The 17,732-nt window shown below is 44.3% G+C and overlaps 1 protein-coding gene across 5 annotated transcripts in view; it reads right to left on the bottom strand.

Moving 5' to 3' along the window:
- The window catches only part of CLYBL (citramalyl-CoA lyase), a 225,303-nt gene that overhangs the window by 32,572 nt on the left and 174,999 nt on the right, over positions 1–17,732 (bottom strand). For all 5 annotated transcript variants that reach the window (XR_014070980.1, XM_081548983.1, XM_081548982.1 and 2 more), the window contains exon 3: positions 1,255–1,443. Coding sequence is in view for 4 of the 5 variants with exons in the window: in XM_081548983.1 (XP_081405109.1) it covers positions 1,255–1,443 (189 nt within the window). In the remaining variant the exon portion in view is untranslated. The remainder of the gene's footprint in view (positions 1–1,254; positions 1,444–17,732) is intronic.

Here is a 17,732-nt window from a genome sequence, read left to right as displayed (position 1 = left end):
ATGTCATTCTAAACTTTGCAGTAGCTGCGTTAAAAGAGTAGGATGAAACAGGTGAGTTTCATTTTAATAAGAGGTTTATTCAACCCAGTGTGTCTGAAATATTATCATTTCAACATGTCATCAACATTAAAAATTATTGAGGTGATTTACACTCTCTTTTTTGCAAGGGGGTAGGTGTGTGGGGAGGGTGCTATGAGGTCTTCGAAGTCCTGGGTATATTTTACACTTACAGCACATCTCAATCTGGACTGGCCACACTTCAAGTGCTTCCACCCACGTGTGGCAGGCAGCCACCGCACTGGAAAGCACAAAGCTGACACAGCTATGAAGGCTGAAAAGGTGAGCAGTGTCTGGGTGTCATGTCTAGGACTCAGGTGTAGCTACCACCTTAGAGGTCACCTCAGACATGGCATCAAACCGCTGTCCACACGCCCTTACTATGCCTCCAGTACCTGGGTGCCATGGGCCCCCCAACCCCCGACTGGCACAATGGAACTGCCCTATATTCAGCAGAGATCTGCAGCATCACAGTGACCCCTAAATAAAATCTAGCCCCACCCAACCCCACAACCCGGGTTCTGCTTTAACAATGAAAACAATCATAGTATAATTAGGCCCATTTCAAAGTTTTCTTAAGTAATTTGACATGCCAGGGTTTTATTGGCTGAAAAGTCTGTCATGAAACAAACACACCTGCCAGCAATTTAAAAAGGATGAACTAGGGAACTGTTCAGGAAATAATATCTGTGCTAATTAAAACCACTAGTTAAAAGCTTCCTGTCTCTTCCTCCAGTTGCCCTAAGGAGTGACCTTTTCCTCTCCTCCTTTAGGTTCATTTTTTTCCTTTGCAGTTAATGTGCTTTCGCCATCCACGATGCATTCAAATCAATCTACCTAAGAGCCATGCACATCTTTGCTCTTCCAGGTGGAGGGGTAGGGCCTGGCTGTCTGTAGTCCCGGGTAGGCTGGTTTCCAGGGTTGCTCTAGAGTAAGCTGTTCTGTCTAAACCACGTATCTGTGCAGGCAGCAGAAGCATCATTTCAAATGTAGAGTGTTTTCTGTTGAACACTTAGGGCAAAGCCAGGTTCTCCTTGGATGCAGGATATGGTCTTTTTGGTTCCTTTTTCTCGGTTCCATTTTTCTCTGCTCTGTGTATGCATTTTCAAAACCTGAAGCATCCAAACCTTCCTTTCTGCTACTCCTTCTTAGCCGCTCCCCAGTCTTTAATTAAAGCAAAGTGTATGAGCTACTCACCCACTGGATTTCTTCAGGACCTTCGACCTTCGGGAGCATGAGGCTGGAAGGAAGGACCCGAGACTGCAGGATGGCCTCCAGGTCGTCTTCGGCCAGACCACTGGACACCGAGTTGATCCTCACACACTTTTCAGTTGGGCCCAGGTCAAAGTCTTCAAGAGTTTTTACTATTCTCAATCTAGCTTCACCCTATAAGTGTAGATAAAATGTATCTCCTTAGCTTATGTGTCATTGAGGGGAAACACAATCAAACCATCCATGAAATTCTTATGTGGGTTGAGAGTCTGAGCACCATTACAGTGCCTACTATAGCCACCAAGTAAATGATGTTTGAAATGATGGGCAAGTGATTGATTGCCAGACTTTATTCAAGTTGACTATAGCAGAGATGAGAGCCATTGTAATGCATGCTGGTGAAACTCTAAATATTTAATAGTAGTCTCATCTTGCTCATTAGGGCTTCCCCGGTGGCTCAGCAGTAAAGAAACTGCCTGCAAGACAGAAGACGCAGGAGATGTAGGTTCGATCTCTAGGTTGAGAAGATCCCCTGGAGGTGGGTATGGCAACCCACTCTAGTATTCTTGCTGGGGAAATCCCATGAACAGAGGAGGCTGGCGAGCTACGGTCCATGGGGTCGCAAAGAGTTGGACATGACTGAAGTGACTGAGCATGTACCTACGCACTTGCTCATTAGCATTAGTTTTCCACTGGAAAGATAATTAATAGGTCACATTTATTGAGCATTTACTAAGCACTAGGCATGGTACTAAGTGCTCTACCTGCATTTTCTTATTTAATAAATACAAGAAACTAGATAACTTATGGACTAATGTCTTGACTGCCAGCATATTCACATTAGGGAAAAAATAAGGATTTGTTTTTCTCTGTCTACAGGCTTCATGCTTTTTTTTTCACTTAAAACTTATTTTGCAGCTGTGTTGAATCTTGACATTCAATTAAGAAGGCGCTCACAGGAAAATGACACTCTCCACTACAAAAAAAGCTCCAACTTCTTCACATGGAAGGCAATAACATCACCGAGAAGAAATCCCTTCATAAAGCGGTAGACAAATACATTTTTTTTTCTCTTTGATTTGACAGGCTTTGCTCCACAGTTAAGTAAAGCCGAAAGGTTGAAAATCTGCTTCAGTATTTGAATTGTCCCCAGAAAAACTGTACAAAACTAAACATGTTATTTACTGACTTTAAGTTGGGGGTGATGAAGGTGGGGTAGGGTGTGGGGAGAGAGGAGTGCATTGAGGGTGTAGGGGCTGAAATCAAGAGGAAGAAAGTACTTGGGGTCATTACTTCCTGCCAATTTCAGTTTCAAAAACAAATTCCTCCCATTTGCCAACAGCCCTCCACAAATTCTCATTGTCAGAATGAACACTTATCAAAAGTAGTTTCATTTGAGAAGGGTTTTTATGATACTAATAAAACTTTAAAGCTTCTCAATGCTGATGAATGTACCTTTGGGGGAAAAAAAAGTCTTGACAATATATGGCCATCTGAATAGCCATAGTTATCTAGAAAAATCACAAAACAAAGCGGAGAGAAAAAAAACAATTATTTGAGCCAATATTGATTGAGTCGAAGTCCAATCAAGGAGACCAGCCAGGACAGTAGATTTAAACCAGACGGATGTAGGTCTGCGACTGGGTGGAAGCAGGGAAGACCTCCAAACGTGGTCTGAGTTAAACAGTGTGAGGAAACTAGCTTAGGGTTGTCAGCTCGGAAGCAGAGTCCAAGGGAGCAGTTTAAGACAGCTCCGTGGAGTCCTGATTTACTGAGCTCTGACTGCTAATAATTAGGCCAAGCTTAGATGAAAGCTAAGAGAGAGCTTGTACTAGCTACCGTGGTGGAGGATGCAGCCACGGTGGCTGGGCTCCACCACGCTGCAGGCTGTTTTGCAGGGACAGAATGTTTCCACTTGTTTTACCGTGCCCTCTTGCTACGATCACTGAATAGGAAAATCCCGATGGTGGAGAGCAGAAGTCAACTCAATAGGATGGTTCCAAGGCTGTCGATGACTGTCGGGAGAAATGATGCCTGCGTGTATTTAGATCCACGGCCTCACAGAACCTAAGATGTGCTAATGCTCCATGAAGCCTGGTGCAGCTCTAGAACTCAGGGTGGCTCCAGCTCAGAAACGTTTCAATTTCCGGGTTTCCCAAGGGCAGGTCAGGTGTGGAAAGGGTCTCCTGGGACAGTGAATGGCAAATGGAAGGGAACTAACCAGATTGTTTAGGCTGTAGTGTGTTTCATTTATTTATTTATCACTGTTTTTTTTTTTAACTTTTTATTTTGTATCAGGCTATAACTGATTACGGAGAAGGCAACGGCACCCCACTCCAGTACTCTTGCCTGGAAAATCCCATGGACAGAGGAGCCTGATGGGCTGCAGTCCATGCGGTTGCTAAGGATCGGAGAGACTGAGCAACTTCACTTTCACTTTTCACTTTCATGCATTGGAGAAGGAAATGGCAACCCACTCCAGTGTTCTTGCCTGGAGAATCCCAGGGACGGGGGAGCCTGGTTGGCTGCCGTCTTTGGGGTCACACAGAGTTGGACACGACTGAAGTGACTTAGCATAGCATAACTGATTAACAAACACTGTTGTGATAGTTTCAGGTGAATTGCAAAGGGACTCAGCTGTATATATACATGTGATCCATTCTCCCCGAAACTCCCCTCCCATCCAGGCTGCCACATAACATTGAGCAGAGTTCCTTGTGCTATACAGTAGGTCCCTGTTGGTTATCCATTTTAAACATAGCGGTGTGTACATGTCCACCCCAAACTCCCTAACTATCCTTTTCCCCTTTCCTTCCTTCCAGCAACCATAAATTCATTCTCTAAGTCTGTGAGTTTCTTTCTGTTTTGTAAGTTCATTTGTATCATTTCTTTTTAGATTTCACATGGAGTATCATACTGAGTGAAGTGAATCAGACAGAGAGGGAGAAACATCACGTGAAGTGCAAATCTGAATCATCACTGCCATCCTCCCAGTTTAATCTGCACGTGCTCTTGAGGATGTAGGATCCCTGGCAACATCCGCTTCCTAAATCGTTAATGTTGGGGTCAAACAAAATCTGACCTCTAAGCTGTTCAGTCGTTTCACTTGGATTTGAAGGGGACTGTTTGTTCAAACCTCATGTTTTAAACCTGTCTATGATTTTTTTTTATCTAAAGTCAGATTGCCATGGTTTCAGCACATTCTGGTTTACTTAGTAAAATTCGGCCCTTATGAAATTGGCTGCAAATGAAGTACCCCATTCCAATTTTAGGCATAATCTGATTAGTACTTTTCATGCTATAATAATGAGCAGTGAATACTCAGCATTTTATTAAACTCTTTTTTTTTTTTCCTGTTTCTGGCTCAGGATTCAAACCAAGCTCTTTCCAGTTCATCATTCTATACCTTTCCAAAAAAAGATGGTCACTTTGGAGGTATATTGCCACACAACACCCTTATTAACAGGCTGTTGCTTGTGACAATTTACATAAACCAAGTGTGCACCCCTCTGCTATGTATCCTAAAATATCCAACAACTTCCCTGAATTTATACCAACCAACAAGCATGTGGATTTTTTTTTTTCTTTTTGGTATTTTAATGGTGAAATATGTTACTGTGCTAGCAAACACACCCATGCCATCTGTCGGGTGAGAGGAAGGCAGCTTCTAAGAACAATTAGGTTTAGTTCTGGGTGTTCAGCTAGAGAGAGCCACAGTCCACCAGTTGTGAAAAGAAAGAGATTCTATCTGTGCTATTCTCTCTCCCTTTCTCTCCAACACAGACCTTACCTCTTCCTACCAGCTCTCTTACATCTCTCTCATCTTCATCACCTTGCTCCATTTACACTTTCATTCTCTTCCCCTCTCTTTTTCCTGTTTGGCCCTGACCATCCTTCCAAGTTCCATCTCATTAGGGGGTTTAGTAAGATTTGCCTGACAGACACCACCTTCTCGGAAGGGCTATCTGGATGATCTGCTGAGATTACTGGAAAGTAAGTAATCCCTGGAGAAAGGAGGAAAAGGAAATGGAGGCAAAAAGAGGCCACTCAGGAATGAAATTTTTGGTGGGCTGGGGGCCTGGGGGCAAGGGTGGAGGGGGTCTTACATTCTGGTAACAAAACAGGTCTTCCAAGATAAGGTTTAGTAGGAACTGCATTCTAAATGTGTGAACACTACAGGACGGCCGTGGTCAGCATTTCTCAGTGTAGGATAAACTTGTCCTTCTAAGACCTGACAACCTGAAAAGAGGGAATAATGAATTTAAGGCCTTGCTCAACAATTACATTAGATTTTTGCAGAGACTTAATTAGCCTCATGTGTTTGGAGTAGGTCTGATTCCAGAGGTGGGGTCTGCAAAGGTCACAGAGCAAGTTGGCACAGGTCAGAATGTTCGCAGGCCCTGGGTCTAAAAGGTGATGTTACCAAAGTTCCCACATTTCAATCGATATTCCGTGCCATGGGCTGCTCAGTGCAGTGGACCAGGGGCTAATAAACTTGTCCTTATACATAAGCCACCGGATTATGTGACTCTGTCTGGGCCAGGAACCAAGGCGTGCTATGATTTCAGAGACCGGGTTCTTATCACCTGGGGAAGAGAGACACGCTCTGCTGACGTAAGAAAGCAAATAAATCAACCATCCCCGAGACCTGCAGACTCCGAAATGAAAGGAGAAAATATGCGTGCATTTGGTTCACTTGGCACCCATTAGAGCTAATAACTAATCATCCTCGCAAGTTTCGAGCTCAGAATGATCAAATCTGCAAAGAAAACAACATCCGTCCACTTTTACACTCCAGTGGAAGAGGTGGTCCCTCGCGGCGGGGCGGCACAGTCTCGCCATCTGGAGAATAAATCGAGTGTGAAGTACAGTATAGTTTGGGACCAAGCTCCGTGGCGGCGGCTCAGCAGTCAGTTCATTAGTTCCAAACTTGCAGGGATTAGAGCGGCGTCACTTCTACTGTCAGATAGGAAGAGACAGACAGGACCCGAGATGCAAGGAAGATGGTGACAACCAGGAGGAGCCCCTTGGGCTTATTTATAAAACTACAAAGTATAAACATACCCAAATAAGTGTCTTAAATAATAGCATTATCACAGTTTCATAACATCTGAATTAGCACCTTTCTCTTCTCCTACCCGCCCTCCACCACCCCCTGAACCTTGCCTGTTAACCTATAGTTTGTTTTCAGAGGAAGTCACCAAGACAACCCTGAATGCAACAGGAGCAGAGAGAAAGCCATGTGGTCGAAAGAAGATTTGGGAATTAAGAAATACAAGGGTTCTCAGCTCCAGAGAGATGCTTAATCTGCGATTTTTTAAAATGAGCAATTAATATTCTTATCCTACGAAAGGCAAATCACCACACCACATACCCAGAAACACTAGTGAATTGTCTTTTCTGAATTTGTCCAGTTCACCTCACTTCCATTTTATCTAATTCATCAAATGACATCATAAGCATGGACTGGAACAAATTTGGGGCAGAAGGCCCTAATATCAGCATCTATATAAAATGATTTTTTGGGAAAATTTTGAGATCAATTGGTTTAAAATAAAAAGTTCTGATGCACTGTTCCATTTAAGGATGTTCTTTTCCATGTAAGTTCTTTTTAAACATTAATGTTATAAAACAGAAGTGCCTGTGACATAAACAAGTCATCATTAGTAAATTATTGTATTTTTCTGATAAATGTATCATAATCACAGAGACTGTTGTAGTGGCTTTATTAGAAAAAAAGACAAATTTTCATTGATTACTGCAACCTGGTAGTGTTTCTTCAGGTAAGATGATACTGTTGAATTTTCTGGCCCATTGTTTTTCCCACATGGAAAAAAATCTTGGTTTACCCTGGGTTTTTTTGTTTTTTTGAGCTGCAGCATGCAGCATGTGGGATCTTAGTTCCCTGATCAAGGGTTGAGCTCATGCCCCCTGTGATGGAAGCACAGAATCTTAACCACTGGGCTGCCAGGGAAATCCCACAGTTTGCCTATTTTCAAAAAAAGAAAATCTACAGCAATACTGAACATACTATAAGTTCCCTGGCACAACAGGGAAGCCTGGTGTGCTGCAGTCCATGGGGTCTCAAAGAGTCGGACACGACTGAGCGACTGGACTGAACTGAATTGGCTTAAAATTTCATTCATTGATAACACCAAAAGCACAGGTAACAAAACAAAAAATAAACAAATTGAACTTCATGAAAATTTTTAGATGTTGTATATCAATAGAATAAAATCAATATTAACAGAATAAAGACTATCAATAAAATAAAAAGGCAACCCATAGAATGGGAGAAGATATTTACAAATTATATATCTGATAAAGGAATACATTTTCAGAACATATATGGAACTCCTAAAACTCAACACCAAAAGAAACCAAACAAGTCAACTCAAAAATAGGCAAAGGACTTGAATAGACATTTCTCCTAAGAAGATGTGCAAATGGCCAATAAGCACCTGAAAAGATGGTCCATATCACTAATCACTAGGGAAATGAAAATTAAAACTACAATGAGATACCACTTCATACCCATTAGGATGGCTACTATCAAAAAACCATCAGAAAAACACAAGTGTTTGGGAGGATGTGGAGAAATTGGAACTCTAGTGCACTGTTGGTAGAAGTATAAAATGGTACAGCTGCTACAGAAAATAATATGGCAGTTCCTAAAAAAATTAAAAATAGAATTAACATAGGATGCAGCAATTTCACTTCCAGGTACACACCCCAAACACTGAAAGCTGGTCTCCAAGAAATTATTTGTACATCCATTTTTATAGCAGCATTATTCACAACAGTTAAAATGTAGAAGCAACCCAAGTGTCCACTGACAGAAGAATGTGTGCGAGTCGCTCAGTCGTGTCCGACTCTTTTCAACCCCATGGACTGTAGCCCGCCAGGCTCCTCTGTCCATGGGATTCTCCTGGCAAGAATACTGGAGTGGTTGCCATGTCCTTCTCCAGGGGATCTTCCCGACCCAGGTATTGAACTCGGGCCTCCTGCATTGCGAGCAGATTCTTTACTGTCTGAGCCACCAGGTACTCAGACAGAAGAATGGACAAGTGAAATGTGTTGAATACATACAATGGCATGTTATTCAATTTTATACAGGAAGGAAATGCTGACACATGCTACAAGATGGATAAACCCTGAAGACACTGAGTTAGGTGAAATAAGCCAGTTACAAAAGGACAATGTGAATGTACTTACCAATCACTTAATGGTACACTGAGAAATGGCTATGATGGGGCTTCCCTGGTGGTCCGGCGGTTAGAAATCTGCCTGTCAATGCAGGGGGCACGGGTTCAATCCCTGGTCTGGGAAGATCCCAGGTGCCACGAGGCAATGAAACATGTGAGCCCCGGAGCCTGGGCTCCGAAACAGAAGCCACCACGATGAGAATCGCGTACACCGCAACTAGCAAGTAGGCCTCACTCACTGCAACTGGAGAAAGCCCTCACCCAGCAACGAAGACACAGCACAGCCAATAAACAAATAAATAAATAAATATTTTCAAAAAGAAAGAAACACATGGTTTAAAAAATGAGTATGATGGTAAATTTTAAGTGATGTGTACTTTATCACAATAAAAAAAATGAGGAAAATGTTCATTTACTGATTTCATCCCACAAGTTATTACATTCTAGGCACTCAGCTCTGAAACTGTTGATTTTGGTAGAGCAAAGTTTCTGATGTGTTTATTATGAGAGATTCTTTAAAACATAGGTTTATTAAAATACCAAATCAGCTTCCATTCAAAGGACTGAAAAGGCTCAGAATGTGTATGAGGGCATACCTAGGGATACAAGTAGCTCTTTAGGTCTCTGTTTTTAATTCTTCTGGGTATATACCTAAGAGTTGAACTGCTGGACCATTTAGTAATTTTATGTTTAACTTTTTGAGGAACTGCCAAAATGTTTTCCACAGTGGTTGTACATTTTACATTCTCATCAGCAATGTAGCAGAGTTCCAAATTTTTCCACACCCTTGCCAACACTTATTTTTCAGTTTATTTATTTGTTTGTTTTTGATAATAGCCATTCCAGTGGGTGTGACATCTCATTGTGGTTTTGAGTTGCATTTCTCAAATGATTAATGATGCTGAGCATCTTTTTGTGTTTACTGGCCATCGGTATATGGATCTCCCTTGACTTATGATGGAGTCATGTCCCGATAAATCCATTGCAAGCTGAAAATATTATCAGTTGAAAATTCATTTACTACACCTAACCTACTGAACATCACAGGTCAGCCTAGCCTGCCTTAAACATGCTCTGAACACTTAAATTAGCCAACAATGGGGCAAAACCATCTAAACATGAATATCTCGTGTAATTTACTGACTACTGCCCTAAAAAGTGAAAAACTGAATGGTGTCTGGGTAGAGAACAGTTGCAAGTATATCGACTGTCGACCTCAAGACCATATTGCTGACTGGGAGCTGTGCGTCACTGTCGCTGCCCAGGATCATGAGAGGGGATCAGATCATGTAACACCTGACCAAGGGAAGATCAAAATTCAATATTCAGACAATGGTTTCTATTGACTGTGTATTGCTTTCCCACCCGGTGGACCACTGTAAGTCAAGTATCATCTGTACCTTCCTTGCAGAAAAGTCTATTCTAGTCTTAAATTTAAAAAAATGGGTTGTCTTTTGGTTTTTGGATTATAAATGTTCTTTATATAACCTAGATATTACATCCATATCAGATATCTATGATTCACAAATATTTTCTCCCCTTCTGTAGGTTGTCATTTCACTTTCTTGATGGTGTCTTATAATGCACAAAGGTTATAATTTTGCTGAAGTACAATTCATCTATTTTTTTCTTTGGTAGCTTGTGCTTCCACTATCATTTTATGATCATTGCCTAATCCAAGGTTATGGAGATTTACACCCATGTCTTCTTCTAATAGTCTTACATCTTTTACTTTAACATTTAGCCTTGATATACTTTCAATCTACACATTTGTATACAGTGTGAGGTAGGGAGGCTTGTGATAGTTTTATTTTGTGGTTTCAGTCCTCATCGCTTAATAAAATACAATGAAAATTTTCTGGAAAGAGAAAGGTGGAAAGAAGGGGCTTACTCCCTGGGACTCTTCACTCAGCTCTGCCCTCGCCCCTGACTGGTGAGTGGCTGGTGTTTACCCTTCCCGTTGCCAATGCCCTCTCCATTCCACATCACCATCTGCTAGCTATTCTTCTTTCACTTTGCCCTTTCCCCACCTGATAGCTCAGCTGGTAAAGAATCCGCCTGCAATGAGGAGACCTCGGTTCGATTCCTGGGTCGGGAAGATCCGTGGAGAAGGGATAGGTTACCCACTCCTATGCTTGGGCTTCCTTGGTGGCTCAGCTGGTAAAGAATCCACCTGCAATGCAGGAAACCCTGGTTCAAGTCCTGGGTCGGGAAGAGGGAGACCTGGGTTCGATCCCTGGGTTGGGAAGACCCCCTGGAGAAGGAAAAGGCTACCCACTCCAGTATTCTGGCCTGGAGAATTCCATGAACTGTATAGCTCATGGGGTCGCAAAGAGTCAGAAACAACTGAGTGACTCTCACTTTCACTTTTCCCCACCTGCTTTGAGTGGATTTTCCTCAACTCTACGTGACAGGCCTTGTGTGTGTGTGTTTCTGAGGACCTTGCCAGACTGACCCATGAGCCTCTGAGGGACCTCAAACCCACACCCATAGGGAAATGTCAAGCTAGTCCTGAGAAGGTGTCCTGCATGGGCAGAGCTGTGTTTTTAACATTTCTTGTTAACTTTGTGATTTAATAGTGAGGCTTTGAGGTACACTTTGCACACAACAACCGAGCTTCCCTGGTGGCTCAGAGGGTAAAATGTCTGCCAGCACTGCGGGAGACCTGGGTTCGATCCCTGGGTAGGGAAGATCCCCTGGAGAAGGAAATGGCAACCCACTCCAGTATTCTTGCCTGGAGAACCCCACGGATGGAGGAGCCTGGTAGGCTACAGTCCACGGGTTTGCAAAGAGTCGGACACAACTGAGCGACTTCACTTGCACACAGCACTCTGAAAAGACAAAGTACTTGCTTACTAAAGGCTGGCTTAGCCTTTCTCAGTGTCAAGAACAACGACCACACTCATGTGATGAGCTCTGGAGTCTGCAAGTTCACGGCTCTCTCCACTCATTATTTTCTTTGTTCTCACTCACTGCTTGTTCTTAGACTCAGAGGGGCAATGGTATTTCTGTGTTCCAGCTGCGCAGCAGGGCACAGGGAGCCATGAGATTTGTTCCAAGTGGACTATCGGAGGGAGGAGGGAAGAACGGGGGGCTGTGACTGCTCTCTCCTGGGGGGTGCGGGTTGGGGGCTGGGCAGCAGCCACGTCTCCATGATGGGAAGGAACCGGAGCACAACTGCACAATGTTCTCACACATGAGGTGTTTTACGTACTGAAGACCAAGCTTCTAGATACTTGAAAACATTTCAGTTCAGTTCAGTTGCTCAGTCATGTCCAACTCTTTGCAACCCCATGGACTGCAGCATGCCAGGCCTCCCTGTCCATCACCAACTCCTGGAGTTTGCTCAAACTCATCTCCATGGAGTCGGTGATGCCATGAAAACATTTAGATAACTGATAGGATTTGTCCTTTTTAAAAAATGAGTGCTTGTGATTCTGTAAAGAACATTTCCTGAATACTATTCTCACATTCCTGCCCGATGTCCATGATCTGGAGCAATTAAAATTTCTTAACAAGTAGGATAGGAATCAGTCAAATGTTATCCACCATGCCTGGTGCTGTGGACAAGTGTGGAGGAAGGCAAAAGACACATGTCACTTTATACATGCATGCTAAGTCGCTTCAGTCATGTCCATTCTGTGACCCTATGGACTGTAGCCCACCAGGCTCCTTTGTCCATGGGACTGTACAGGCAAGAATACTGGAGTAGGTTGCCGTGCCCTCCTCCAGGGGATCTTCCTGACCCAGGGATCGAACCTGCATCTCTTTCGTCACCTGCGTCTCTTTCATCTAACCTGCTTTGGCAGGTGGCATTTTTTTTTTTTTTTTTTTACCACTAATACCAGCTGGGAAGCAAGTCACTTTATATTGACATGTAAATCAATGGAGGAATGTATCATCCAGTTGCAGAGTCACAAGGCCCATAGGATGAGAAGTGAAATAACAGTTCGAGTCAGTGGCACAGACATTAGGACGTGGGACTCAGAGGCAGGAGAGAATACTGCGGGCTGAGAGCAGAGGCCAGGGGGGTTGAGGATTTCTGTAGGTGCAGAGGAGAAGGTATGACCTAGCAGAGAGCTGACAAAGAGCAAAGGGCAGAGGCAGGAAGGGTGAGTAAATAAAAGGGCGGATGATCAGTACCTATGACGTTAGGGAGGGGAGGGGCCGTGCCAGGAGATGGACAAAAAGACAGGAGATTCCCAAGCAGGCAGAGGAGAGCCCAGGATTTTGGTGGCCCTGTTCCACCGGGGGAGGAAAGGGTGATGGGGTGGGTGGGACAAGGGTCACAGTTCGGGGGGTCTTCCCTGGTGGTCCAGTGGTGAGAACTCCAAGCTTTCGGCTGCAGGGAGTGTGGGTTGCATCCCTCGTTGGAGAACTAAGATCCCCATGTGCCGCGAGGTGGGGCCAAAAAATGAGAATAATAATAATAATAAATCATGGCAGTTCAGTTCTGCTTCCACAGCAGAAGCTGTCTGGTGCGCAAGCCTGGACTGCCAGAAGGTCCACCCTGCAGCCCCTTGAGCACTAAGTGGAGAAGGGTCCTGCTTGAGGCTGCCCTGCGCATGCTCGGTTTGGGGGGCGGGAGCATGCGCCTCCAGGAAGAGAGGGTCTCGGGTGTCAGGGCTACTGTTTTTGCCTTCGGAATCGGTGTTTGTATCCATTCTGGGATCTGAGTGAGGGGTGTCACAGTACCTTGAGAGCCTTGAAAGTGAAATGGAAAGTACACGTGGGGCGGGAGGGCCAGCCCGCCGCCCTCCCCGCCCCTTCTAATTGGTCTCTCCCCACCTGGCCTCTGTTGGTGGAGAAGGTGGCCTCCTGCCCACCTTGTGCAAAGCACAGCCCCAAGGAAAACTGCCCTCTCCCTCTCAAGGGGCTCTGTTTGTGTTGGGCTGGAGGAGGTAATTAACTGTTTTGGTTTAAAAGCCCTCCTGCTGGGCTGCAGTCTGCGTGGGAGAATAAAAGTAAACAAGCGAAAGGGGAGTGTGTCATCAAAGGACTCTGCCCTTACCTGGCTTCATTATAAGGACCAAAACAGTGCTGCCTGCCACAGGTGTCACAGATTCCCCACGCAGGGCAGGGCCGCGGGTCTTTCATTCTTTTTTTTTTTTAACAATAAATTGAGAGCGATGGGTTCATAGTTTAATGAGGCAGCCTTGCCGTTGTTCCACATCCGCACCAGGTAACAGCTCTGTCACCTGACTCCTGGCCTGAGCAGTTTTACTGTGATGCCAACATATTCTGGCTGATGACTTCCTTTACCTCTCAAGCCAACAGTGAGATCCATGGTTAGAAAGGGATCCAAATGGTCTTAATGTAAATATCAAGAAACAGTTTTTTATGGTCCTGATGAACCTATCTGTAGGGCAGGAATAGAGACGCAGAGAAAGAAAACGCCCTTGTGGACGTGGTGTGGAAAGAGAGGCTGGGACAAGCTGAGCGAGTAGCACTGACGTATATACACTACCATGTGTAAGGTGGATAGCTAGTGGGGAGCTGCTGTGCTGCACAGAGTTCAGCTCCATGCTCTCTGATGATCTAGAGGCGTGGCGGCAAGAGGTGGGAGGCAGGCTCCTGAGGGAGGGGGTATATGTAATACATACAGTTGATTCACTTTTGTTGTGCTGCAGAAACTAACACAGCATTGTAAAGCAACTATGCTGGTTTAGTCGCTAAGTCGTGTCCTTCTCTCGTGACTGCATGACTGTAGTCTGCCAGACTCCTCTGTCCATGGGATTCTCCAGGCGAGAATACTGGAGTGGGTTGTTGTTTTCTTCACCAGGGGATCTTCCCAGCCCAGGGATCAAACCCAGATCTCCTGTGTTGCAGGCAGATTCATTACAACTGAGCTACAGGGGAAGCATACTTCAATTAAAAAAAGGATTTTAAAAAAGGATAAATGGAACAGAATAAAGAGTCCAGAAAAACACTCACAACACCCAAACAAACATAGTCAACTTAACTTTGACAAAGGCGCAAAGATAATTCAGTGAAGAATGTGTAATCTTTAAAAAGAAAAACAAAAAGTTTTTTCTTTCAAGCCAAGCTTCTTGAATTATGGGGCTTCCCTGATGGCTCAGTCAGTAAAGGATCTGCCTGCAATGCAGGAGACCAGGGTTCGATCCTTATGTCTGGAAGATCCTCTGGAGAAGGAAATGGCAAACCACTCTCGTATTCTTGCCTGGGAAATCTCAAGGACAGAGGAGCTTGGTGGGCTACAGTCCATGGGGTCGCAAGAGTAGGACACGACTTAGCAACTCATCTTCAACTTCTTCAACTTTCTTCAATTAATTATATGGAAGAAAACATTCGTTTCCCTGCCCATCACCAAATTTTGGAGGCAGGTATGGCTTTTTCTCTGTGAGGCTGTGCTAAGGCAGGTTAGGATGGAGCTTGGCTGCAAAACTTCTGCCTGAGTGCAAAGTGCTTCAATACCACTTCGCTAAGATGCTGACACAAAGGATCTTGTTTCCATAAGTAGGAAGTTATAAAAGCTTACAGACAGAAGTATGAATGTCTAATGATAAGGCACAAACAAACGTGCAATTAAACAGACTAAGCTAACGCGAATTTGATCTGGCTATGGGTTCAAGGTCTTGACTCCTATTCTGGGCAGGAAGCTCTACCCCTGTGGCAGAAGAGCATCCCAAACAGGATTCTTTCCATTCCTTAGTGTTAATTAGTCTTCCTGGCAACTATGAATGAAGAAATCAAGCAACTGAATAAGCTCTGGGATGGCAGAAACAGAATGTAAAGAAGTATTTCTTGCAGTATGTTAAACTCATTCTCAAACTGCTTTTAAGGTAGTGAGGCTTCACAGCTAAAAGGAATTTTAAACTCCCCATACAATATTACCAATTGGTTCTACCTTCATTTCTTTTGATTTCTGTTGCTCAAATGTATACTTGCAACCTCACTTTTTAGTAGCCGATCATTTATTTTTCATGGTTTGTTATTGTTGTTTGTCTCACTTCCTAGTTACTTCCCAAAGAAAGTGGTAATTCAGAAAGAGATTTTTCTTTTCGGTAGCAGATGTAAAAGTATTATATTTTAAAGGGTAGAACTTTTCCATCTTATTCCTTATACATTTTATTTTATTCTAAAATCAATGAGGAATTCTCTGGCAGTCCAGTGGTTAGGACTCTGCACTTTCACTGATAGGGCCTGGGTTCAATCCCTGGTTGAAGAACTAAGATTCCAAAAGCCGTGAGGCACAGCCAAAAAAAGAGAGAGAGAGAAATTAACAAGCAAAGGAAAAGAAAAGAAAAATACAATGGGCAAACTGGAAGAATGGAGGGTGATGATAGCCATCAGAAGATTCTGTTTTTATTTCTATAATTTTGTTTTTATTATTTTGCCACGCTGTGGGGCATGTGGGATCTTAGTTCGCCGACCAGCGATTGAAGCTGTACCTCTCCAGTGGACGTGCAGATTCTTAACCACTGGACCACGAGGGAAGTTCCAGAACATTCTATTTTTCAAAAGGCAGATTCTGCCCTATGAAAACTAAGCTTTGGTTACAGTGAAGAACCCTTCTTCAAGGACCAGGATGCACGGAGGTTTCTCTCTGCTGACTTTACTCGGCAATTCCTCAGAAAATGGAAACCATGGAGAGGGTGGCAGAGCCCAGCGTCATCTTCCCTAGCTCACGGACACCAGATCTTCCATAATTAAATGTTTTCCTCGAGAAAATGCTAATAAAACAATGCAATGGCTGGCATCGCCACACTTGGTTTTCATTGCGTTTTACACCTTTTCCTCTTGCCAGCTCTTCACGTTGACTTTCATTCCTTCACTGGTGCCAGGCAGGCTCACTGTGGAACCACTTGGGTTTTCTTCCCTCTTTCTGCACCCGGTGAATTTTCATAAAGCATTTAATGTGAGAACAAGCAGGTTAATCTGCCGTGCCGGTGAGCCAGGCTCTCGGAAGGCCCCCTGCAACACTGCCATGTTTTGGCGTAAGAGTCAGAGGCCTGGGTCCCAGTGGCGGGGACGCTTGCCAGAGCCTTCTCTGTGCAGACACCAGGTGTGATTTAGCATAACAGATTGTGCGGATGCTCAGCGGCTCCTGTAACCCGTACGTCAGAACCAAATCGCAGCCTTTGTGCAAGATGAAGACGAAGAGTCTCGTGGGCTAGACGTTCTGCCAGGAAAGGCTTCTGGACATAGAGGAAACGGAGAACCACCACCCCCCCTGCCCTTGCAACAAATGCCTGGTTTCAGGAACAGTGACGTTCAGATCCCGTCAAATCACAATGCTGTTTTCCTCTACTGACAGGCAATGAGAACCAAAGATGGTTTTTCATATATAAAGAGAATATGCAAAAAACAGAATTATAACGAAATTTAAAAGCTCACTGAATGCAGGAGACTTCTATGGTGGTCCAGTGGTTGAGATTCTGTGCTCTTAATGCAGGAGCTTGGGTTCAATCTCTGGTCAGGTAACTAGATCCCACATGCCACAACTCAAAGAACCTGCATGCTACAACTAACAATCTGACATGCTGCAATGAAGACTGAAGATCCCGAATGCCACAACTAAGACCTGGCACAGCCAAATAAAGAAAATAATAAATTATATTTTTAAAAAAGCTCACTGAATCCAGCCTTCGCTCTATATCAGTTGACACTGATTCCAAATGCTGATGCTCTAGGTGTCAGCCCTCATGGCAATAATTAAGGAGATTGAGGAGGACTCCCGGGGAAGAGAACTTCCCTGGTGGCTCATACGGTAAAGAGTCTGCCCGCAGTGCAGGAGACCTGGGTTCAATCCTTGGGTTGGGGAGATCCCCTGGAGAAGGAAATGGCAACCCACTCCAGTATCCTTGCCTGGAAAATTCCATGGACGGAGGAGCCTGGCAGGCTACAGTCCACGGAGTCGCAAAGAGTTGGACACGATGGAGCAACTTCACTCTACTTCACTTCCCAGGGAAGAAGCCAAGCCTGGTAGCCAGCACAGTGTAGATCCCAGGGATGAGAAGAACGAGCTCCCTGAGGACAGCAAGCACAGGGAACCTCGAGAAAAGGACAGGCTCAAAGTAGAGGCACAGACTGCCCCCGTAGGGAAAGTGGCTACAGTCACCCAGAAGACAATCTTAGAACGAACTTAGCAAACACGACTGCTGGAACTACCTGCCCCTTTGTCCAGATCACTGCCACAGAGCAACTTACTGCTCAGCGACGTACAGTGAGTTACTAGAGAGAACCAGTGTGTTCCAATGCTGAGCAATATGGCTTTGGAATGAAGTCTATGTGCTC

This window comes from Giraffa tippelskirchi, chromosome 12, assembly GCF_054371585.1.
Source record: "Giraffa tippelskirchi isolate mGirTip1 chromosome 12, T2T-mGirTip1v1.2.pri, whole genome shotgun sequence".
In the NCBI taxonomy this organism is placed as follows: Eukaryota; Metazoa; Chordata; class Mammalia; order Artiodactyla; family Giraffidae; genus Giraffa; species Giraffa tippelskirchi.
Note: the sequence above shows the minus strand (reverse complement) of the source record. Positions and strands in the feature narration are given on the sequence as shown.